At 35.5% G+C, this 27341-nt stretch overlaps 1 protein-coding gene across 1 annotated transcript; it reads right to left on the bottom strand.

Moving 5' to 3' along the window:
- Positions 1–3049: 3049 nt before the first annotated feature.
- Positions 3050–27341, bottom strand: LOC117713763 (vomeronasal type-2 receptor 116-like). Its single transcript, XM_034510221.1, has 6 exons — positions 27118–27341; positions 18294–18585; positions 17130–17936; positions 16095–16322; positions 14882–15005; positions 3050–3981 (listed from the first exon to the last, which is right to left on the bottom strand). The coding sequence occupies exons 1-6, from the start codon at positions 27339–27341 to the stop codon at positions 3050–3052; spliced, it is 2607 nt and encodes an 868-aa protein (XP_034366112.1).

Here is a 27341-nt window from a genome sequence, read left to right as displayed (position 1 = left end):
GACAGTGTCCTTTGCCTTACAGAAGCTTTGCAATTTTATGAAGTCCCATTTGTCAATTCTTGATCTTAGAGCATAAGCCATTGGTGTTCTGTTCAGAAATTTTTCCCCTGTGCCTAGGTACACGAGGGTCTTCCCCACCTTCTCTTCTTTTAGTTTCAGTGTATCTGGTTTTAAGTGAAGGTCTTTTATCCACTTGGATTGAGCTTTGTACAAAGAGATAAGAATGGATTGATTTGCATCCTTCTACATGTTGACCTCCAGTTGAACCAGCACCATTTGCTGAAAATGCTGTCCTTTTTCCACTGGATGGTTTTAGCACCTTTGTCAAAGATCAAATGATCATAGGTGTGTGGGTTCATTTCTGGATCTTCAATTCTATTCCATTGATCTTATTGCCTGTCTCTGTACCAATACCATGCAGTTTTTATTATTATTTCCCTGTAGTATAGTTTGAGGTCAGGGACAGTGAATCCCCCAGAAATTCTTTTATTGTTGAGAATAGTTCTCGCTATCCTGGGTTTTTTGTTGTTCCAAATAAATTTGCAAATTGCTCTTTCAATCTCTATGAAGAATTGATTTGGAATTTTGATGGAGGATTGCATTGAATCTATAGATTGCTTTTGGCAAGATGGTCATTTTTACTAAATTAATCCTGCCAATCCAGGAGCATGGGAGATCTTTCCATCTTCTGAGATCTTCTATTTCTTCCTTCAGAGACTTGTTCTTGTCATACAGATCTTTCACTTGATTGATTAGATTCACTCCAAGATATTTTATATTTTTGTAACTATTGTGAAAGGTGTCATTTCCCTAATTTCTTTCTCAGCCTGATTATCCTCTGAGTAGAGGAAGGCTACTGATTTGAGTCAATTTTATATCCAGCCACTTTACTGATGTTGTTTATCAGGTTTAGGAGTTCTCTGGTGGAAATTTTAGGGTCACTTAAATATACTATCATATCATCTGCAAATAGTGAAATTTTGACTTCTTCCTTTCCTATTTGTATCCCTTTGACTTCCTTTTGTTGTCTAATCGCTCTAGCTTGGACTTCCAGTACTATATTGAATAGGTAGTGTGACAGTGGGCAGCCTTGTCTAGTCCCTGATCTTAGTGGGATTGCTTCAAGTGTCTCTCCATTTGTTGAAGACTTCTTTAAGTGCTTCTTGGCCATTTGAGATTCCTTAGTTGAGAATTCTCTGTTTAGATCCATTGTCCATTTTAAATTGGATTATTTGGTTTTCTGGAGTCTAACTTCTTGAGTTCTTTGCATATTTTGAATATTATTCCTCTTTCAGATGTAGAGTTAGTAAGATCTTTTCCCAATCTGTAGGTTGCCATTTTGTCTTATTGACAGTGCTCTTTGCCTCACAGAGGGTTTTCAGTTTAATGAAGTCTCATTTGTCAGTTGTTGATCTTAGACCCTGGGCCATTGATGATCTGTTCAGGAAATTTTCTCCTGTGCCAATGCACAGGGTATCTCACACTTTCTCTTCCATTAGATTTAGTATATCTAATTTTATGTAGAGGTCCTTGATCTACTTGGACTTGTGGCTTTTTGCTAGGTGATAAATGTGGATCAATTTGCATTCTTCTCTCTGCAGACTCACAGTTTGACCAGCACCATTTGTTGAAGATGCTTTTTTTCCCCACTGTATGGTTTTGGTTTCTTTGTCAAACATTAAGTGTCCATAGGTGTATGGGTTTATTTCTGTGTCTTAATTTCTATTTTCAATTTAGAGTCCATAGCACTCATGGCACTGTAGTGCTTTCAGCTTCTGAGACATGAAGTACTACCTCAGACAGTGGAACATTAAGGCCACCTGTGTATCTCTGAATTATTTAGACATCAGGAGAGCATATAAAAATTTTGCAGAACAAGTAGTCCTAGATGTTAACTTATGTAACCTGTATAGCTTGCATGTGTTATTATATCCCAACAACTACAATTGTATTCTCCCTGTAAATGGCCATTATAGTCTGTTTTTCATATGGCTGTAAGCACTCAATTGCGTGCAAAAAATTATTTCTGCTCCCTTTCTACATTCTCTTTCTAATTTGCCTCAGAATAAAATATCCATGTAATTAAAACCCTACTCCCCACCTCTGAAAGTCTACCTATTCACTCATAACACAAATATAAAAAATTTTAAACAGGAAACATAATAGGGACTGCAGATGTCCAAACTACATTAGCAAAAACTGACTGATATTGATGGTCTTTAGATTGTTACTAGAATAAGAGGCATTAACACATCCTCCTTTCATGGAGCCATTAGTTTCCTCAGGGATACTGAATACTCAAACATTGAGTCTATGATTACATTCAAAGTCTTTCCCTGAAGTCATCAAAAATAATATTTCAATTCCATTGTCTGTTATTCATGTCTCCCACTTCTCTCAGAAAAAGATGTAAACAACTACTAGTTACCAATCAGGTGCCTTTTGCAGTTGCCTACATAGAGGCTTCATTTTTCCTCATGTAACAAAATAATTAGAAACAAAACTAGGAGTCTTTACTGTCATTATAAAACATGAAATTTCTTCTTGGAAATCACTGAAAACAGGAACCTGTTACATTGGTGCTTGAAAGACAATATTCTCTCATACTGTTCAATTTACACAAAAGAATATAAGAGAATCTTTAGGAGTACAAAAACAAAGGAAATCAATCACACAAAATTTTTTTTTTTGTTTTTTGTTTAAGAAGAATAAAATAAATATGACATGGTAGACACTGTGTCACACCTCCAAAACCAGCATTTGTAAGCAGAGTAAGATAGATATCCACATGTTTATACCATACTGGACTACTTATTGGGCTCCAGGACAACAAAGGATACATATTAGATTCTCTTACATCAAAATGTATAACATGAATCTCAAATATGAAATTAAATTACAGGTCCAGTATGAGAGTCTTTAATATAATTAAATCAAGAATTATAAACCCACAGAATCACATCATATTATTCCCGAATAAGAAAATTATAATGCAGTGGCACTGGTACCAGTCATTGTTTAATTTACTAGCATAAATTAATTCTACTTTCTAAATAGAGTTTAAACGACTATTCCCTCTAGAATGTTTTTTGTGCTTGATGTCAAGACAAGAGTTCTTATCTGGTCTTAACAAAATGATGTAGCATTTGGGAGCAAAGATCAAGCCAAGGAGTGCTGAACTGGAAGCCAAGATTGAGAGGACTTCCATAGCCACCATGACCTTCCCCTTTGTGCTATGGTAGACAGGAAGGAAGGTAATCCAGACACAGAAGAATACCTGCATGCTGAATGACAGGAACTTGGCCTCATTGAATGTGTCAGGCAGATTCTTGGACAAGAAGGCCATTGTGTAGCTCCCAAGTGCCAAAGAGCAGAGGTAGCCCAGGACACAGTAAAAGGCAACTGTTGAACCCTTTTTACAAACAATGATGATATGACCATGTTCAGCATGAGCATCTTGGTCAATGAAGGGTGGAGAAGTAATCAGCCAGATTCCACAGAAAACAAGTTGGATCAGTGTGCAGATGGGAATGATGAAATTAGGGGCCCTTGATACCATTAACCACCTCACCATTCTAGCTGGAACAGTAGCCTTGAATGCAATAACCACTGTAATAGCTTTGGCCAACACGGTAGAGAGAGCCACAGTGAACAAAATTCCAAATGCTATCTGCTGCAAGATGCAGGTGGCTGTGTTGGGCTGACCGATGAAGAGCAAGGAACTGAGAAAACAGATGATGAGAGTCAATAGCAGGACATAGCTGAGAATCCGATTATTGGCCTTGACAATAGGTGTGTCTCTGTGCTTCACAAAGACTACAAGAACAACAACTGTGAGTACAGAGAAGCACAGTGCTGTGATGGTGAGTGCCATCCCCAGAGGGCTTTCATAGGCCAAAAAGCTCAGAGACTTCGAGAGGCAGTGGTTCTTCTCTGAGTTTGCATAATGACTTTCTGGACACTTCACACACTGATCCATATCTGTTCAGGAATGAAAGTGACTCTGAAACAATTCCCAGGTGTTCCCTTTCCCCCTAATGTGGAACTCAGCCCAGCTCATTGAAATGCTTATAGAATCACCTTCTTTTATTTCAGAAACAAATATTTCTGTATTCTGTGAATAATTTCAAATCTTTCTAGCACTGTCTGTCTGTGCTGACAAAAATCAAAGATACCCAAAGATTTTTCTTTTTATTTCTATGCCTCCTCTGAACTGGTGACTCTATGGTATCTATTTTATAGTTAATAAGATTACAGAGTAATATTGTATGACCTTAATTTGATTCTGATATTGCCTTTCAGGAAGTCCTAATTCTGGACATATTTTTTACAATATGGACAATGTTCTTTGAAATTCACTTTTTATATTATGGTCTCAGATGTGAGACCATTATTTACTTATTTTCATAAAATCCCTTGAATACTCCAATTAGTTTCACATTCTGAATGGTTTAGAAATAATAAAAGCTGTCAAATTCTTGAAGCTCAAATGCTTCAGTACTACTATGTTGTTACAATAGCTATAGTGTGATTTTTAACATATATGAAACAAATTATTGAAATATTACTATGTATTCAAAAACAAAGTTTTGAATACTATGGTTTTAAACATTTGTGGTTTTTATCTTGAAAAATATATATACACTTTAGTTTATATACCCATATTTCTACCATATTAAACCTTCATGTATTGTTCAGAAAATAGTCACCTCATCAATGGATTCTTCTGTTTTGAGCTAAACATTTTTCAAGTTTATTTACAGGAGAATTGAATCACTCTTTTGATATATTGTTCTGTGTGTGTATGTGTGTGTATATGTGGTGTGTGTGTGTGTGTGTGTGTGTGTGTGTGTGTGTGTGTCTGTGTTTAGTCATCATGGCACATTAATCAAATTTTTCTCACGATCATTTATCAACTTATCCATCAGCAGTCACACTGTTTTCCTTGCTTCTTTTATGTTGTTTTGTCATTGGTTTTCTATTGTACAATGTTTGCTTCAAATATAGAATTTGATTTCTGATTTAATTAAGGTGCTAGATATACACTCTATTAACAAATTTATAGAAGGATATCACTTCTCTTTTAAAAGTAGTTTTTATTAATTCTATAGTATTAAATTACCATTCCTTGGCAAAAGATGCTCTACCATCTCCCAAGGACATTTGTTCAACTATGCTCATGACAGCTTTATTCATAACAGTCAGAAACTGGATACAGACCAGATGTCCCTCAAGTGAAGAATGAATAAAGAAAATATGGCTCACATACACAAAGTAATAGCATTTACATATTAAAACATAGACATTATAAAATTTGCAGTCAAATGGATAGAACTAGAAAATATCATCTTGAGTGAGGTAACCCAGACACAAAATGGCGTACATGGTATACACTCACTTGTAAGTGGATAGTAGCCATAAAGTAAATAAAATAGACATCAGAGGTGGATACAGGAAGGGAACTGTGTGAAAGATGGATAGTGAGGGTAGTGGGTGAGAATTGGGTAAAGGGAAAGCCAGAGAACAAGGGCTAGGAGAGTGAATGGAAATTGTCAGCAAGTTGACAAGTGAAGCATCTCCAGGATGTTTCAGAAATCTGGGAGGATAGAAGCTTCATAGAGTCTATGAGAGCAACTCTACATAAGACTCCTAGCAATGGGGAATATGGAGCCTGAAGTGCTCATATGCAATAACCAGGCAGTACTCTCAGTGAGGGGATACCAACACCAACCACTCAGAAAACCTTCAACCCAAAATTTGCTCTGGCTATAAGACCTGCATGGACAACGATAAATCAGAAAAGTCAGCAACCAATGACTGCCCCAACATGAGACCTACTGATGGGCAAAAACCAAGCCCTGACACTATTAATGATACTCAACTATGCTTGTAAATAGAAGCCTAGAATAATTGTCATCTGAGAGGCTCCAAGAACAGCTAACCAAAACAGAAGAGACCCACAGCCAAAATTTAGACAGAGTTTGGGAAGTCTTCTGGGGGAGTTGGGGCAAGAATTGAAGGAACCAGAGGGGATAGGAACTTCATAAAAAGACCAACAGAGTCAACTAGCCTGGACCTTTGGGGACTTACCAAGATTAAACCTCCCACAAAGAGCATACATGTACAGGACCTAGGCCCACTGTATATATGTAGCAGATATGCAGCTTGGTCATCATATGGGGCCTTCAACAACTGGAGTAGGGGGGTTACACAAACTCTGTGGCTGGCTTTGGATTTTATTCCACAAACTGGTTTGCCTTGTCTGGCCTGAGTAGGAGATGTGCCTAGGGCTGTAGTGAGTTAAGTTGGCAGAAAGGGTTGGTATCTGGGAGATCTCCAGTAGAGAAGAGGAGTGGGGATTGAAGGAGAGTCTATATTGTGGGGAACTGTGAGAAGAGGGCATGTTGCTATCAAGAAGTAGAATAAATTAAGAAATTGGAAAATATTGAATCAGTGATGATATTAATATTTTTAATCATGTGTGTTGCCCTACTTTGAATTACATATTGTTTCAAAATACAGTTACTAACAGAAATCTTCATAGAATTTTATATTCACCAGTGAATTGCCCCTACACTGTACATACTGAATATATTTATGGACCTACTATAAAGCTAAAGTAAAGAGGAAGAATATTTATCAAAATAGTAGTTCATACCTGATCATGTGAACCCACATGAAAATTCATGATAGGGGGTAAACATAACACGTAAAAAGGAACTTGTTGCTGCCACTTAACCTAATCTATTTATTGTCAAACATCCTTCTTGATGTTTCTGTTTATGCACATAGACAAGTAAAACATCCTTAGTCAAGGAAGCATTTATTCACATTGATCTGTAGTAAGAAAAAAGTTATATGACCATAGCAGATACTGAGAAAAAGTTATGCTTTAATCCTCATCCATGAACAAGTGCTTTTAAACCATCTCCTCTAATGTTCATGGGATATAATGGAAATGGAAGCAAAATGATTACAAGATGAGGACTAAAATTTTCCTGCTTCCAGACAACATATGCATTATCTTAAAATATTCTTAAATATTAAAAATAACTTCCCTGCTTTGTTATCCATAGGCATGGGCTAAAGAGTGGGGGAAATACTTTTCTTTTTTCTGCTAAGCTATCGTCTAAAAAATATTCAAAGAAAAGATATGTATTTTACTTGAGTACCAACTGGTGACTACACTAGGCACAAATATACAGTCTGAATGCAGGATTAAATAAAAAAGTTCATGCCAAAAAAATGAAAATATAAAACTGGTAAGGGGACAATTAAAGATGAGATGGGTTAACAATTGTTGACAGGGGAAGCATTCCTGAGATTTATTGAATACATGTGGGAAATTGTAAAAGAGTGAATTTAACAAAAAGTAAACCAAATGGAGGCCAATCCTGCCAGAAATCTAGGTATACTGACCCCAGACCTTCTCTTTTCTCTGTTACCAGACTGTATCCCTCAATATCATCCTTAGTGCTGCAATAGAATACCAGCGGCAGCCTCTCTTCATCCTTTCCCACATCTTCTGTGGAGCCCAGAGATCATCACCTCCTATTTTAACTCCCACAATCCTCACTGTATTCCAGCTTCAAATTCCAGGAGGCAACCCCTGTTAACTCAAAAGCTGTACTTTCTAGGGCAACTGGCAGGCTAAGACAGGCCTTGAGCACTCTTATGGCTCCTGAATTCCAATTCACACAGTCTCATTTCCAGTTCTATTGCAGAATATTTTCTGTTTCTCTTTCCTCTCCTACCCCACCCCCCAACAGATCATAAGGACCCTCTCCTCTAATTCTTTTATTGCCCCACAACTCATTCAAGTATGCTAGCCTCCAATACCAGCAAGCATTGGCAGTGAATATACCACTAATCTGAAAAGTAAAATAGGTAACACATATCTATCACACTCTCCAAATATCTGGCGAGAAAACAGAAACAAAGCAGCAAAACACCAAAGAAGAAAGACAAATCAACTTCTAGATATATAATCAGCCCAAACCCACATACCTAAATGATGGCCAAACAATCCAATATATAAAAATCAAAGAAATTTGTCTCCACTAGGATTCAGGTACTCACTCTACCACAGCAGGTCCTTAATATTCTTAAAATTATAACATAGCTGAAGTAGAAGTAGAAGACCTTAACACAATCTATGTTCATATGTAACATATGGAAAATGGTCTATAAATACCATTTGTATGTCATAGGCACTTTAACACTATTAAATTAACAAGGATTGTCACATTAATAATGGTTTAAAATATTCATTATAGCTGAGGTTCATAATAGAAATTTCTGAAGTGACACAACTATAGATTTAGCATAATAGATATAAAAATATTGACAAAAATGTTTTTATTTATAATGAAAGATTTCATGAATATGTATTTCATATGCTTCCAAAGTAGAAATTATGTGCATTGTGTGACAGCTTTCTGAACATCTTTGTATTGGAGACTGATCTCATGATCTTGAGTTTACTGGTTAGAGTCAAGTGAAGCAAGACAATCAGAAATAAATCTATCATATTAAGGGAATATTAACTTAAACATGCTGTGTACTTCTGAAGGAAAGTTAATGGAGCTAGAAAAAAATCATCCTGAGTGACATAACCAAACCCAGAATGACAAATATGCTATATATATTAATTTTATGAGTATTTTATCTGTTAAGTACTAATAAGCAGGTTTCAATCCATGTAGCCAATAAGGGTAAGTATGAAGTAAGGAATCGAGAGAGAGAGAAGGATTACCCTATGAAAGAGAAATAGAATTTGTAGTTATGAATGATTGGGAGGGGAGATTGGCACGATGTGATCAAATTAGGAAACCAGAGAAAAGTTCAATAAGAAGCAAATAGGGGAGTGGACTGGTAAAACTAAGGGCTATTTGAGGATTTTATTTTTAAAAAAGTACAATAGTCATTACTTAAAACAAATACATATATGAAAGAAAGTTAAATTGATATCACAAAATAACGGGAATGGAAAAGTCCAAATAGACAACTCTATCTAAGAAATAAGAGCACCATTATCAAACAACCCTGCAAACAGCAAAAATTACACACATATAAATCCCAGAGAGTCTGAGGGAATATATAATTCTTGGCTAAAGGGCCCCACAGAGTCCACAGCACCAGGCTATTGCCAGTGCTATTGGTTGCTCCCTACAAACTGATTATAGGCTGTCTTCCTGAAGGCAACATTTCATAACTCATTGGAGAGAGACAATAAACTGTCACCTACCTAGAGCCTTTGTTACTACTGAGCAGTTTTCATATTACAGAGAGTTACTCTGCATACTATGGAACAGAAAATAAGATGCCATCACAGCTACAAACACTGCAACATATGACTTTGAGCTGACTGCAAGATGTACTGTTACAATATTGGCAAAACTTTGTAAAAATAACAACCCACTATCTCATTTCAATTATCACACACTCCATGACATGTAACCCATGCCTGACACTGCCAGAGCAGTCAAAAACTGAAATTAGGTAGGCAAGAAACTTAGGAATCAACCAAATAATATTGGTTCTACAAAAGAAACATAGCAATATAATCTATTCCTAATGACCTTTTTCTGTATACATAGAACACTACGTTTTTTTCAACTTTCATTAGAGAAGCTTCCTCCTACAGTAAATGAGAATAAATACAAATACACACCCAACTGAACAATGTGAGGAGAAGGACAGACCTTGAAACTCTCTGTTCACACAGAGAAACCCTGTCTCGAAAAAAAAAAAAAAGAAAGAAAGAAAGAAAGAAAGAAAAAAAGAAAGAAAGAAAGAAAGAAAGAAAGAAAGAAAGAAAGAAAGAAAGAAACTCTCTGTTCTAAGTTGGGTGTCTGTATAAATTTTTTTTTAGGGTTTAGGAAACGCAGTAGAAAAAGACTCTGAAAGAACGTTTTTAAAGGCCAATGGAAAGGCCCTGATGTACTGTTAACTGTATGATTCATCTATGGATATTTACCCTTTGAATTCCAGCCCAAGAATTACAGTCACAGATCTTGTGCACCCTTTCCTGAAAATAATTTTAGAATTTTCTGTAGATCCTATATTACTTTTACACTGGATGCTTCTTTTATCCCAAATTAATTCTTATTAATAAATGATATTCTTGTTCTTCTGGTCTGAGCAGTTGCCCTGAGCAGGCCTTCGGCACTAACTCCACACTTGGTCCCACAACACGCAGAAGAAGCTCAGTACTCAGGTGCTCTAACAGGCCCAGGATCACAGGTGCTCTAACATTCCCAGGAATGACAGGATCTCAGGGCCTTAGTCACACCAGGATTTCAGGATCCCAGAGGCATCTTGACTGCCAGGATCTCTGACACACCCAGGATCTCAGGATCACAGTATTACAGAATCACAAGATCACAGAGAGAGCTGGCCTCTGAGGCATTCTGTCACAACCAGGATAATGGGAGTGACAGGATCCAGTCAGGAACATAGGGGCAGGTAGCACTATAGATGACAGGAGGAAATAATCAAACTCAGGGCTGAAATCAAACAAATAGAAACAAACAGAACTATACAAAGAATCTACCAACCGAGGAGCTAGATCTTTGAGAAAATCAACAAGATAGATAAACCCTTAGCCAGTCTAACCAGAGGGCACAGAGCCACTATTCAAATTAATAAAATTAGAAATAAAAAGAGAAACATAGCAATGGAAAGCAAGAAAATATATATGCTACTACAAAAGCCTATACTCAACAAAACTGGAAAATCTGAACAAAATGGACAATTTTCTAGACAGATACAAGGTGCTAAAGTTAAATCAGCATAAGATAAACCATCTAAACAGTCTCCTAACCCCTAAAGAAATAGAAACAGTCATTAAAAGTCTCCCAACCAAAAAAAGCCCAGGACCAGATAGGTTTAGTGCAGAATTCTATCAGACCTTCAAAGAAAACCTAATACCAATGCTCTCCAAACTATTCAAATAATAGAAAATATTCTGATGTGACCCTGACCAAGAAAGAGAAAGATCTGTATAACAAGAACTTCAAGTCTCTGAAGAAAAAAAATGAAGAAGATCTCAGAAGATGGAAAAATCTCCCATGCTCATGGATTGGCAGGATTAATATAGTAAAAATGTCCATCTTTCTGAAAGCAATCTACATATTCAATGCAATCCCCACAAAATTCCAACTCAATTCTTCATTAAGTTAGAAAGAGGAATTTGCAAATTTGCTTGAAATAAAAATAAAACCCAGGATAGCAAAAATTATTCTCAACAATAAAAGAAATTTTGGGGGAAACATCATTCCTGACTTCAAACTGTATTAAAGAGGAATAGTGATAAAAAAAAAAAAAAGTATGGTATTGGTACAGAAACAGGCATGAATATCAATGGAATAGAATCGAAGACCCAGAAATGAACCCACACACCTGTGGCGCTAAAGCCATCCAGTGGGAAAAGACAGCATATTCAACAAATAGTGCTGGTTCAACTGGAGGTCAACATGTAAAAGAATGAAAATCAATCCATTCTTATCTCCTTGAACAAACCTCAAGTCCAAGTGGATCAAAACCTCTGCATAAACTGAAACTAATAGAGGAGAAGGTGGAAAGGGAAAGAGTCTTGAACATATGGGCACAAAGGAAAATTTCCTGAACAGAAAACCAATGGCTTATGCTCTAAGATCAAGTATCAACAAATGGGACCTCATCAAATTGCAAAGCTTCTATGAGGCAAAGGACACTGTCAATAGGACAAAATGGCAACCAATAGACTGGGAAAAGATCTTTACCAATCCTACATCTAATATAGGACTAATATCTAATATATACAAAGAACTAAAGAAGTTAGACCCCAGAGAATCAAATAACCCTATTAAAAATGGGGTACAGAGCCAAACAAAGAATTTTCAACTGAGGAATACTGGATATCTGAGAAGCACCTAAAAAAAAGTTTAACATCCTTAGTCATAAGGGAAATGCAAATCTAAACAATCCTGATATTTCATCTCACACCAGTCAGAATGGCTGACGTCAAAAACTCAGATGATAGCAGATGCTGGCGAGGATGTGGAGAAAGAGGAACACTCCTCCATTGTTGGTGGGATTGCAAGCTGGTAGAACCACTCTGGAAATCAGTCTGGCAGTTCCTCAGAAAATTGGACATAGCATTACCTGAGGACCCAACTATACCACTCCTGGGAATATACCCAAAAGTTGCTCGTACATATTACAAGGACAAATGCTCCACAATATTCACAGCAGCCTTATTTAATAGCAAGAAGCTGGAAAAAAACCAAGATGTCCTTCATCAGAGGAATGGACACAGAAAATGTGGTATATTTACACAATGGAGTATTACTCAGCTTTTAAAAACAATGACTTCATGAAATTCTTTGACAAATGGATATAACTAGAAAATATCATCCTGAGTGAGGTAACCCAATCACAAAAGAACATACATAGTTTGTATTCACTAATAAGTGAATATTAGACCAAATGCTCAGAATACACAAAATACTATTTTCAGACAGGAACCTCAAGAAGATGGAAAACTAAAGTGTGGATGCTTTGTTCCTTCTTAGAAAGGGTAGCAAAATACTCAAGGGAGAAAATGTGGAACAGAGACTGAAGGTAAGGTCATGCAGAGACTGCCCCACCTAGGGATCCATCCCATATACAGACACCAAACCCAGACACTATTTTGGATTTTAAGAAGTACATGCCTACAGGAGCCTGATATAGCTGTCTTCTGAGATGCTCCTCCAAAGCCTGAAAAATACAGAGGCAGATACTTCCAGCCAACCATTGGACTGAGCATGGGATCTCCAATGGAAGAGTTAGAGAAAGGACTGAAGGAGCTGAAGGGAGTTGCAACCCCATAAGAAGAACAACAATATTAGCCAACCAGACCCCCCCCCAGTGCTCCCAGGGACTATACTACCATCCAAGGAGTACACATGGAGGGACCCATAGCTCCAGCTGCATGTGTAGCAGAGGATGACCTTGACGAGCAAGAATGGGAGGAGAGGCCCTTGGTTCTGCAAAGACTCAGTGCCCTTGTGTAAGGGAATTTGATGACAGGGAGTGGAAAGTGGGTGGGTGAGTAGGGGAATATCTTCATAGAAGCAGGGGGAAAGGGGGTAGGATAGGGGGTTTCTGGGAGAAACTGGGAAAAGGGATACCATTTGAAATGTAAATAAAGAAAATATCCAACCAAAAGGAAAAGGGAAATAGATAGATAGATAGATAGATAGATAGACAGATAGATAGATAGATAGATGGATGGATGGATGGATGGATGGATGGATGGATGGATGGATGGATGAATGGATGGATAGATAGATAGCATTCTGGATGGCCATCACCCATATTTCTGAGCCCTTATATAAATGAAAAACCATCACCACAGAAAGAACTTTTTCATTTATTGGCTATTTCAGATTTTGTAAAGATAAAAACACTTAAGATTAAAGGCTCTGGAATAAAAGAAATACCAGCTTATGTTTCTGTTGCTTTTGTTATATTGAGTGAAAAGAAAAAAAATACTCCATTTCTAGACCTAATTCTATTTTCATTATAAAGCGCCCATCTTGTACTGTTACTAATTCTGTTAATTACTCAATCATAAGAGAAATTTTGCTATAATGAGTCAACTTTCTTATGGTCTATAATCTGTAATTTTGAACCAGTCTTTGTATGATGACCAAGGAATTTACAATTAACACTGACTCCTAATTATATTCTGCCATGATCATAAATTCATTCCTTATTCAGCCATTATCACAGGGAATTCCTCATTTCGTACTACAGTAGATGGGAACAAATTTAGAGACCCACATTCAGCCACTATGCAGAGAGAAAGAAGTGGGGGAAAGGTATACCAGAAGAACAAGGCTTTCTATAACAATTAAACAATGCTTATATCAACACACAAACACAAAAGCAAGATTTATCTTAAACAGGTCTGCACTATATCTTCTGCATATATACTATAGGTTTCAGTTTAGTACTTTGATGGGATTCCTAAATTTGCAAACAAGTGAGTTTCTGATTCTCTCATAATCTTTGGGGAATTTTACTTTTATGTTTTTGGGAATTTTACTTTTCTGTTGTCTTATTTTCTCCAACTTTGATAAAATGGGTTTTATTTTATTTTATTATATTTTATTTTGTTATGTTTTGCCTATATGTCATAGAAGCCTATTCTTTTCTAATAAGAGACAGATAATGAATAGTTCTGGATGACAGAGGGAGTAGCTGGGAGAAGCAAAGGAAGGGGAACTGCATTCAGATTATATTGAATACACAAAGAATCTATGTTTAATAAAAGGGAGACAGTGATTTTAAAAGGACATGTTTTATGAAATAATCTATTTTCAGAAAAACAAATGAAACTTAGTTAAGATAAAGTTAAAATAAATCCACTGGGGAAATCAAACTCAAATATTCAGTTGCCTACTTTGTTAAAAAAAAAAAAGAAAGAAAGAAAGAAAGAAAGAAAGAAAGAAAGAAAGAAAGAAAGAAAGAAAGAAAAAAGATTTGTACTAGGAATAATCATAAAGCAGATGGGAGAATTCCACGTGACTGAGAAGGGTTTGAAAACATAAAGAAATGGTGCTCAAAATACTGTGTTCATGGTGAAATGAAACAGATTGCTTATTTTTTGGACAAAATGGGTTTCTTCCATGAACAATGCTTGCAGTAGGCCAACACTGTAAATCAAGGATAATCTCAATGTCTAGTGTGTGTCATTTCAAAAGAAAATAAAAGTGACTGCAGTGTTTACATTTCTAATCAAGGAACAAAAGTTTGTCTCTTACTTTTCTTCAGTCCTTTTCTATTTGTTTAGGATTGTGCATGCTTAGGTGTACATAGCAAAGTACTTTGTATGCCTGTATTTATTTACCTGTCTCATTTGAAATCTCATTGTCTGCACAAGGAGTGCAATCAAAGCAGCAAACAGCCTTGCCTTCCTGGGCAGCTTTCCTGAATCCAGGCCTACAGCTCTCACTGCACACAGACTGCGGAATCTGAGAGAAATAAGAAACAAGAGCAAGACATGCTCAAAGTTTTGTGAAATGCTGAGTTATTCTGAATATCATTGTACAGTTAATTTGCAAATGCTTACACATATAATAGAAGATAGTGCATTTTAGTATTGCTAATTTTCACTGCTCTTTGGCTACACAGACCATGTGTTTAATTAAATCTTGGTCCAATATGATGAAGCTGTTGTTAAGTAGATCAATAAAATAGTTTTCTAAAAAATCATGGATCACTTCAGATTCAAAGTTTTTAAATACTTACTGGCTACCAGGGGAACTTTTATATCCAAAGTGGTTGTAAATGTTGAATGAAAACCTTCCTAGACTTGGATACAGCAGGAAAAAAAAAATCTATGTGCATTTCTATGAGAAGTTTTATACAGACATTTACCTGAGGTTGAAAGAACCACTATAAAATGGGGGTAGGGGGTAATATTAAATTGGCTATTGTCACAGACAAAATGAATAGAAGGTGAGTAACTACATTCTTTAATCTCTGATTCTGTTTTGCAAGTGTGTTGTTATCACCTCCTTTCTATTCTAAAACATTGTTTTCCCACCATGAGGGTCTACAGAATTACAGTGTCAGCCAAAAGAAACTTTTCCCCTTTTCACTTGTGTTTTGTAACTATTTACTCAAAGTAGCAAAGCAAATATAACACACACACACACACACACACACACACACACACACACACACACACACACCTGTCAAGCTTGTCTACCCTCACAATGGCTGATTAATCAAAAATGCCACCTTATCTCTCACTGAAATTTCTTGGGCTAGGTAGAAAATAAACTTTCTGTTAGTGTTTAGAGGTAGTGAAAAACCCTAATAGATATTCTATTTCTAGTAAATGTGTGTTCTTTAATAGAATTTAAAAATAAACTTTTTCCACCGATTAGAGTCACAGAATGAGAAAATAGTCTACTTTGGCTGTATTTGTGTGGGGTTCCTTCCTTAGTGGTAGTTGAATACTGATTAGTACTGAGTGAGTGTCAAAGGTTCACTACATCCTGAAAATTACTATTGTTTTATGAAAGGTCAAAGAAGTGAGCTAAGTCACAACTCACCTTTGTAAACCTTGGAGGCCACTGAATCATCTGCTCAGACAAAGAGAACTGTTGGCCCTGGGAGGCATGCAGAAAAAAGCTTCCTACTTTCACCTTTAGTCCAAGACCCTTTGGAAAATTCCAAAAATTGAGAATATCGTACTTTGAATCTAAGTTTCTTTCCTTATCCATTACTGTGTGGCCTTTCATATGATTTTTCTGTACAGTGTTCTTTAAGAAAGGGAAGATCTAAAAGAGATGCAGAAACATATGATGAAATACATCTCAGATACTATAACATGTTTAAAAATCATACAAAAGGGAAGATCTAAAAGAGATGCAGAAACATATGATGAAATACATCTCAGATACTATAACATTTTTTAAAAAATCATACAAATGATCTCAAAGTTTTTAACCTATCATTTAAAAAAATAGTCTTTAAATGAGACATCAAAGGCTGACTAAATGAAAGACATGATTGGAAATGCATTAAGTTTCAAAAATCTCATTTTTGTCAAATGAAATCATTAAATTAAACATAGCTAAGGGAACAAGTTATGTGGATTCAGATGGCTCAAATTTCTTTGAAAAGCTCATGACACCTATTAAAGTTTAGCATTTATTTAAGAGCTTCCATACTTAAAAGTGAGGCCACCGAAGTTTAAAGTGCACTTTAAAGTGATCCTGAACTTTGAACCATGTGGTAGTGCTCAGATGCATTTTAACCCTTAAGTGTCTACTGTGCTTACCTCTGCTCTGAAGAATACATATGGGAAATTGCGACTTTTCACAGTGAACAGATTATGAAGAAAACTGTAAGGTACCTTGTTATATTAATTTAATATTGGCTTTAAATGTTTTCTTCCTTGTTCCTGACATGCATTTATAAAAATCACTTATGCTGTATTTTGCATGGACTTTCGGAGAGGGAAAAAAGGATCCTTTCACTTGCATATTGACAACATGTTTTAGAATCTATGAATCCAAATTGAGTGCCTTAGAGTATAATAAAAATGTTATATTGCTGATATTACAACCCAAAGAAAGTATTACCTGCCAAGGGAAGAATACAGCTTCCTTTTCACTGGCATATACTTGTGTCTGTATTTGCTCAAGAAATAACTCATGGAGACTGTAGGCCACAGCATACACAGCATTGTATATATTGTGTCCTTCTTCACTCATGGATGGGTCAAAAATGTGTCTAGGCAGTAACACCAAAGAAGCATTGGCTTGGCAATTCTCCAAAAGATGACAATCAAACTCAGAAAATGAGCACTTGAAGAATAAAAACCAAAACTTAGGGAGATAATTGTCTTCTGGGTATTTATAGGGATTGACTGTTTGAATAAAATTTGTAAATTCCATCATCTCTTCATGGTGGTGTGAAAAGATGAAACTCCCATGAAATGACTCTACCATGAAATAATCAGCATGGCTGACAACATCCCAATGACAATTCAAGATCCAGACTTTCCATGTCACTATCTGTTGCCCAATGTGTTGCATTAGACCCTGTAAATAACCAATATCCCCATAAATAATTATCACATTTGCTGTTGATTCCCAAATCTCCTCCATATTTTGCCATAATTTGTTGGAAAATGAATTCATGGTTCCAGGGATCAACTTCAAAAAGGCTATGCAAATGCTATTACTCTCCATATCTTCTCTGAATTCTGACAATATCTGAGTCCCTCTGTGGTCATTTGGGAGGATCAGACCAACCCAGGACCAGCTGAAATGAAGCATCAAAGAAACTATGGCAAATGAGAGAGATGTGTCCTTGGGGGCCATCTGATAGAGAGAATTATACTGTACTGGATCATTCAAGGTAGAATCAAAAGGTCCAAAAGTGAGCTGTAGAAAAAAAAAATTGGAAACCAGAGAAAGAACACAGGCATTAAACACAGTCTCAGTCCTGAATTAATATATGTAAACAATTAGGATGAAGATGAGTTCCTCATATTTCATATGACAAACATTATAGAGTTTTCCAGAAATATTACTAGCAGTTGTTCATTTTAAATAACCTAGTTGGTCTCATCCTCCCCTCTTTTCTTTCTATTTCATGTAATGGTAATGTGGAGCTATCATCAAGAACCTTCATACATTCTTTGATAGCTGATTAATCTGAATGATTCTGTTTTACTTTTTCAGATACCTATCATGGCAACAAGGTATACTAGACTTCTACTTCTCACACCTAGCCATCACCTGAGGTATTTTGTAGAGTTGTAGCAAGGTCGCAATGTGAGCAGATGTTGCCCATGATGTCCCTGTAAGTGCAGCAGGTGACTTTCTCTTCTGACCACAGTAATAGTTAGGTAGGGGTACTTTCATCCTTGTTAGCCAAACCAATACACCAAGAAGAATACTTTTTTCAGTAAATGCAACATTATAGAGATCAAATCCCAGAGTTGTGTTGGGTAGAAGATGAGGGTTTCTGTTGATCTCCTCAATGGCAAATAGCACAGCCAAAACAAACTGATAGTTCTTAAACTTATACCTGCAGGGATTTACAAAGGAGGAATGCATAAACTATATGACCTTTATATTTAGTGCAATAATTTTTATAATTCAAATGCTAATGTTTCTATAAATCCTTATTTTAATATCTTTTCATAAATGGCTGAAATTAGAATTGACATTTTACTTAGATAAAATTAAGTAAGTTTCTACAATACCAACATGCATTAATTTTAGTCTCGGGGACTATAATTTATTATTACACTGATTTACTGATTTTTTATATGTGGAAAAGATTTTAAAAGTCAATGAATATGGAATTCCATACTCAAATATCAAATATCATAATTTTGCTGTTTGGGTCTTCTGTCAATCTCTATACCTTTAAAAGGTCAGTGTATCTTGATCAAACCACCCAGTTTTCCGGGACAGTATATTATTTAAGGAATAGCACAAAGTTAGGTCAAAGAATATACTGCCACATTTGTCGTTTCTATGATTTTTAAGAATATGGTGGCCTTTTACAAACAATGTTGACCAGACTATCTTTGAACTCATGAGGATCTTCCTGCCTCTGTCTCTCAATTTCTGTTATTAATTCATGTGAAACTATACCCACATTTATTTTTCTGACATGTGTTTTTTGAACTGTGTGTTTCATTTATGTGGATATGTGTCTCTGTGCTCAAGAGAGTCAGTAACTATAAATGCAAGTCTGATGAGAAGTTTCATTGTCAATCCAAACTTTCCACATTATTTCACACAGTATCTTTTAATCATTTGTGTAATTATTGCCTGTCTGTCTACCGTATTTTATTGACTGAGAAAGAGTCTAACCATGCAACCCTGGCTGGAATGTAATATATTCTGTAAGGCAACCAGGCCTTGAAATCACTAAGTTTCTTTCTTTTTATCCTTCTCCAATACTATGAGGAAGACAAAGCACCATACTAACTGAGTCCACTTCTTAGTTATTTTCAGCACATAAGCTGGTACTGGGACAGAAAACTTGTAAGGAGTCTTTATTTCCTGTTTCATACTATCAGTGGATTACAGGAGTTCATTCATTTTGTTTGGAAGACCTGAACTCAGGTCCCCACACTTGCATCTAGATAATTTTACCCTAGTAAGCAACAATAGTGAAGAAAAAAATCTAACACACTTAATGATGCCAACCCTCCCCAACACACACACACACAAAGAAATAACATTCCATTTTAGTGTCTGTTCATAAAACCAGTCTTAGTGTCTGTTTCACAAAAAAAAAAAAAAAAGTTCCTTAAGGTCATATTTATTACATTTTTCTTCATCGGATATAAAAATACTTCATATTAAGATATATTTCAGAGTTTCCTAAAAAATCAATATTTTGTTTATATTTTCAAGAGATCTATCAGGGAAGATATTTATTTTACATTAACTATACTTGAAAAGCAAAGAAACAGGTCATCTTTATATGCAGGTTTTCTCTACAGAATTCTAGTCTTTTAGTCAAGTTGTTTTAGGGATATTTTGTTTATTTGCATTTTGCTTCATCACATGTTTGCATCTCTGACTCTTTGTTCTTTGAATTATTTTTCCAAAACTTTTCTCCTTTAGAGTGAATGATGTTCTACCACATATCTGACATGCATGATGGGTCAAAAAACACTGTATTTTGTATTCCCTTCCTTATATTCCTTATCTGGCAATCTGCTGAGATTTAATAACTTGAGGTGTGTTTCTTTTAAAGAATATGGAGTTGTCTAGAAAGGTTGCACAACATGAAAGAAAATAAAATATTTTGTATATACCACAATATAAAACAAGTAAGTAAGGATATAAGTGTATTTACCAGGCTAAAATCATGCAAACCACAAAACGTAGACTCTGTGTGACAGAATTATATAGGAATGCAGTGCCTATGGTTTAAGTATTTAATTAAATATCTGTTATAAATATCTCTCATATCATAAACACTAAATACCCAAATTAACCAGATCATATCTCAGTGACCATCTTTAAAATTAGAATAAATATTCTGAGTCACATTCAGAAAGTCAAACATCATACATCTTCCATATTTATTATCTGAAATATATATCAGTAAGTTATAAGGTTGGATCCTACAGAACTTGATGGAAAGACTCCATTACTAAGGCCACTACATATTTATATTAAGAAACATGGAGAAATCCAGCTTGTCCTCCCCTGGTTGCTTTTTTGTCATGGCTATATTTTACAGTTCTGGAAGGTGCTTTGCCTGCTACCACAGAAAATGAAGTAATATTCACTCTCACTCATCTGCAAACCATGAGGAAAACAGTAAAGACCTGTCATATATGATATACCCTCTGGTGCAATAATGGACATGCATGTTATTGTCAAACACCTCTTTGTTTGATTTGATATGAGGTCCCCAAAATGGGTGCTTGGCACTATTAAAACAGCCAGTATGAGATTATGTAGGTCATAGACCCAGTTGGAGAACTTATACTGTTATTCTACTAAATTGACACAGTGTGACATCAACTCCTAATGACTGATTGCTGTATTAGTGGATTAGTACATTCATCAGCCCTCATCAGAGACGCTTCTTTCTGCAGTAGGTGGCAAATAATACAGAAACCATCGACTGATCCTGATACAAATAATAATAGATTATGAAGTGCTCAGGCATAACTGAAGCTTACATATCACACCACTACCCAAAGATTGAGGCTTCATGACTAAATAGAAGCAGGAAGATTTTAAGAAGCAGTGGATGTGAATAACCTCAATAAAACAATGTTTTCTATACAAACAGACTAGCTGCATGTTTGAACTCACAATGGTTAATACAGCATGTAAAAGACCATGTGTGAACAAACAAGACAAAAATAGCAGCATGAGAAAGGAGACAGACAAAATCTAAACCCTAACTGAGGCATTACTGAGATTTTACAGTTACTGGGAGAATCAGTTTCTTCACTGTTAGGACCCCTAGGAGGTTATCCACACTAAAAAGAAGGCTCCACTTACAATAGTCTTATATAACACAAACTGTATTTGATTCAGAAAGTAAAGATACACTAAGTTGCATAGAGGGGTAAGGGTGGTGAAAGTGAATATGGCACGGTGTTGTGTGGGTAAATATTATCGAAATATTTTGTATGACATCATTAAAGAAGTTATAAATACTTTTAAATGCAAAAATAAATATTATATCTAATGGATGATATTTGTCAAAATTGTGAAATACAAGAAAAACAAATACAGCTTTTGCTACTAGACATCAGACATATATATATATATATATATATATATATATATATATATATATATAATTTTGATGATTTTATGTATGTAAGCACAGACCTTCAAACACATTTTATAGGTTAATCACTACTACATATTTCATGATAAAGTAGCATAATGGCTCCAAGCCTCCAAGCACAAACCAATTTTAAGGATATGAAAACTTTATTTCCTAGATTTTATCACTTTTTGATTCATATTTTGACAACACATACTATGTCATAAACATACAATTCATCTATAATAATTAGTTTCTTTAAAATTAAACATAATTTTATTTGAATGTTTCTCATTATTTTCATAAAGTAGGTTTGAAATCTGTATCACATTGATTGGCTAAACATTCATTTTGATTATTATATTTAAAGTAGTTCTATGTTTTTGAGCATGTATATTGTTTCTCTTTTTATTTATAATGAGTGGAATTTTTTTCTTTTTTTTCCCCTCCCCATCTCCTTGTCTATTCAAATTCATTCCCCTCTTCATGTTTTCCCTCTTTAAAAACCAAACAGGCAAATTGAAAACAAACAAACAAACCATGATTTTAAAAATAAATAGTGAGGCCAAGTTGGACAATAAACATTACTCTCATCAATCAGTACACAAAGGCAGATGGATTGCTGTGTTCAAAACCAGCTTGATAAACATAGAAAATTTGGGGACAGTCTGTATACAGAAGGAGATACTGTATCAAGGAAAGAAAGAAAGAAGGAAAGACAAAGAAAGAGAGAATGAAAGAAAAAGACAAATACAGACAATAAATCATTTAACTAGGTATGGTAGTGCTTTACTTTAATACCCACACTCAAGGAGGCAGAGGATAGTGACCTCTGTGAGTTCTAGGTCAGTCTGGTCTACATAGTTAATTTCAGGACTGCCACGGTTATGTACAGCTAGAGAGAACCTGTCTCAAAAAAGTATGGGTTCCCCAACAACTAGAGCAGGGGCTGTCCCTAAATCTATTGCCTGTCTGTGGATATAATTCCTCTAAATAGGATACCTAGTCTGGCCTCAGTGAAAAAGGATGTGCCTAGTCCTGCAGAGACTTAATATGCTATGGTGAGTTGATACTGAGGGTGGGGGTGCCTCTTCCTTCTCAGAGAAGTGGAGGTGGGATCACCTAGGTCTGTGTGAGAGGGGTGTGGGAGGAGAGGAGGGTTGCAATCTGAATGTAAACTGAATAAATATATGAATTAATGAAAAATTAAAACAGTGAAATTCACATGTACACTCTAACCCTGCCAAACACACACATACACACACACACACACACAAACACCAAAGTGTTTTAATTAGGGTTGTTATTTGTTGGATGAAACACAATGACCAAAAGCAAACTGGAGGATAGGGTTTAATCTGGTGTCATTATTAAATTTACTAATGCTTTGATGAAACACCATGACAAAAGGCAAGAAAGAAACATTTTTATTAGCCTTATGCTTCACATGGTAAACCATCATTGAAAGAATTTAAAACAGGAACTCAAACAGAACTCAAACATGGAGGCAGGAGGTAGTACAGAGGACACAGAAGGCTTCTATTTACTTGCTTACTGATAATAGCTGTCTCACCCTGCTTATTTACAGAATTCAGTAATACTAGTTCATGAATGGCTAGACCCACAATAAGATGAGCCAGCATTCACCAATCACTAACTGAAAAATGTCCTACAGGCCCATTATTATGCAGGCATTTTCTCAACTGCTATTTTCTCCTCTCAGATGACTTTAACATATTTCAAGTTGATATAAATCTATCCAGCACACTTGGTTTACATTTCTTCATCACTGTTCATTATTAGAAAAAGTCAGGACAGGAACTCAAATAGAGCATGAACTAGAGGCCATGGATCTGTGATCCAGAGAACATGTAGGAACACTGTTGATTGTATTGCTCACTGCCACTTGCTCAGCCTGATTTCTTGTGGAAATCAGTACCACTTGGCCAAGGGTGACACTACTCACAATGGGATGGGCTCTACCCTACTAAGAAAATATCATACAGGCTTGCCTTAAGCCTGATCTTATTTACTGAATTGAGTCATCCTCATCTTAGGTGACTCTAGTGTCAAATCAATATTAAACATGAACAGGCAACACATAAAGAAATATGAGACAAAAACTCTTCACATATATTAGATGATAAGAAAATATTTAGAAATTATTAATAATAATTAAAGAAAAGTATAAGATATTAAATGCTGAAAAATAATCTTAAGTTGTTATTTACAATATTTTTATTAGGTTAATAATAGTAACAGAACATTCAGACCAACCAGTCAGAAAGGTCAGAAATCTGAGAAATTTCTTGTATTATTTCTAAATGCCTACTGCATTGGATAATTTAGGTTGAAAATCAGAGTATACTTCATAAATTATTTACTCATTCAATTAGAGAAGTTAATAATGTTAAACATTATACAATAAAATAATCTCTTAATCCATTAATTTAATAGAAAATTAATTTACAAGGGTCTGAATTTCCATCTATTTCTGTAAGTGGGACTTTGGAATAAATGGTAGAATAATCTCTACAGAGCTGACAATGACTGACTTCAGCACTCACCACAGTCAGACTCTTAGAAAATTCTTTACATCAGAGAGGTTGCTGTACTCTTGATGGGCTTTTGGTTTTCTGGCTGTGCTGGAAATACCTCTATATATTACATTGTCTTTGTTAATTATATTGAGAAAAGAGGAGCTAGCAAACACAACCAGAGAGCCACAAAAGAAATATTTGGAGACCAAGAAAGATCAATAGATACATTAAAAAAAAAACAATAAATTTGTACTCTGCAAGTAAAGGAATGTGGGTCAGATATATAACTGACTTACATAACAGGACTTAGGAGACACTCAAGGGCCATTCTGATTGTGAACAAAGAAAAGACCAATTTATGAAAATTGAGAAATCAATAATAACTCCCCAAGCCAAAGTAGAAGAGTGTGCTCAGGATCAAGATACATTTAGGGGTGCATCCATTTTCACTGCCAAGGCACAGATGTATAAGAATGAAGAAAGAAATCTAGGATAATTTTTAGACACCATAACACTGCCCTAGAAAACTTGAATTTGCTTAATTTTATTTATTTTTATTGTGGAAAAAAACATACAAATGGTTTAAAGGTATACAGAAATGTGTTTGCAAACTGCATTGTATAAGACAAAATTGTTAATCTTTTTTTTTAGTAAAAATACTGTTTTCCTGTTTTTACTAATACAGCATTTCATTTATCATGGACAAGCCATACTCTCAAGGCTCCTATAACTCTTCATATATAGACTTGTTGAATACCATAAAGAAAAACAAATCCAGATGTGCATTAGTGCTCAAGCTGCTGAAAGTACAGAGAAGAGGAAAAGGAGAGTAACAAGGGCCATTATTTAAGATAAAATAGAAGTGGCTCCACCCAGCATCCACAGTCTGCTAGGCATGTGACAAATTAGTGATGTTTATCTAACATAAAATAAAATCCTTAAGAAATTAGATATACCTTGATTTGTTATATCAGTATGTAAATAATTGCATTGAGACATAAAGTTTGGATCTGTGGCCATCTTTGATATTTTAATTTGAAACTAAATGTGTCAAGGTACCCCCAAATATCATGATTTTTACAAGATATTTTCTCCTCCACTGTTTCCTTGATTTTTTACCTAACATCCTACCATGTTTTTAACAAATACACACTAATGTCACTCTGAGCACAATTCACATTCATATCCATATTTTCTTCTGTAAATCTCTACCTGCTGTCTTCCTACCAATTTGTATTGGTAGGAATATATTTTATATTTATATATATTTATAATTGCTATTGCTCTGTTTCAGATTCTTTTTACGTTGTTCCATAGGATTTGAAGTATCTGTGTGGAATAAACATACCTGATTTCCTCTATAAACAGAGCCACTTGACTATATGTTGTTGAGATGAACTATAATACAAGTACTTTAACAAATGGCTATGTGGGCATGCCTCTTTATTTTCAGTTGTTCACCTATGTGCTATCAGAGGTAAGTCCTGTCAAGACATTTGGCTTTTTCATTTCTGTGACCCATTACCTACTTTGTATAAGTAAATGCTTGGCATTCCTCACCTTCACCAGACATAATTCTCTCAGATTATGATAATCATTTTTAAAAGCAAGCTGCCATGGGGAAGATCCCATAGCCCTCAAGGCTAAAAGGCAACAGAGAGGAGTGGGCCAGCCATTGTCCTGTTGCTGATTGGTTTAGATTGGGTGAGTAGGGAGTGGGTTTTGGTTTAGATTGGGTGAGTAGGGAGTGGGTTTTGGCAGAATAAAAAGTTGATGGTGCAGTCCAGGGCAGAACAATGGAGCAGAAGGATTGGCTTTCTGGAAACACATGAAAGACAGAAGCAGGGTAGAAAGGAACAGAGATGGCAGTCATACAGAGACATAGTAGCTGAGTAGTCAGGTTGAGTCTGGTAGGCTAGGTGAGGAATTGCTCTAGTAAACAGGCTAACAGCATTAAATGATGGAGATATCTCCATGGCATTGTTGTTAATCACCAAAGGAGACCTCCAAAAGCCTCAAAATAATTTATTATTAATTTCTTTAAAGAAATCAGACTTTCTAGCACTATTCCTTAATCTTGCATATCTCAAAAAGGCTATAAAGCACTCTTAAATGGCCACCTTCACAAAAAGTGTATCTTGGTGAGCATACCCATATAAAAGAGGAAAAGCAGTGGAAGCATATATGTCAAAGAGGTAAACATTTAATATCTGTATCTGAGAATATAAAATAGCAAAGAACCACTGAAAAGCACATAATACAAAATGAGACAGACAAAGTGTAGAGCAGAAAAGTGCTCCCAAAATTTAATGCTGAGAGTCCTGTTCTGAAATCACCTGCATATAACATAGTCAAAACTTACCACTTTAGAAACATTCCAGACATTTGAGAATCTGCATTCACTGATATCATCTTTTCTCAAAGGAGTACACTGACCTTGAAGAAAGCTGAGAACTATCAGGTGATATTTAGACTAAATTATTTATCCTGTGAAATCACAATATTGACAATTATCAGATGATCCTCCGTGACAAGTAGGACAGAGGAAGATCATGTTTCAGTAGCATATGAGGAAAGGCAAAGGAATAACATCAAAAGTATCACCTTTTCTTTGAAAGAAAAAATAAATACACGTGAAAATATACTTGAAGAAACTTGAGAAAGGAAAAGATGGATTGTGGAAAATAAAAGGAAGTTTTAGTTAAGACAGCTTTTAAATCCCCAAAATTCTGAGTTAAGAATGAATAATTGTACTTACTGTATGTGAGTGTCCTGGAAAGCATTTGGCACATATGTATGAGGAACATTTTTGCCTGTGTAGAAAATATGAAGAGGAAAAAATGTACCAATAGTCACATCTCCTTTATGATAAAAGTCTTCCATGATTGTAACATAACATTCATTGTCAGTAAAGGAACACACAAAATTGGGAAAATAAAGTAGCCCAAAGATAAGAATCCAGAATATCCTATTAACAAACAT

The sequence above is a fragment of the Arvicanthis niloticus genome, chromosome 8 (genome assembly GCF_011762505.2).
Source record: "Arvicanthis niloticus isolate mArvNil1 chromosome 8, mArvNil1.pat.X, whole genome shotgun sequence".
NCBI lineage: Eukaryota > Metazoa > Chordata > Mammalia > Rodentia > Muridae > Arvicanthis > Arvicanthis niloticus.
This window is presented reverse-complemented; position numbering and strand designations above follow the sequence as displayed.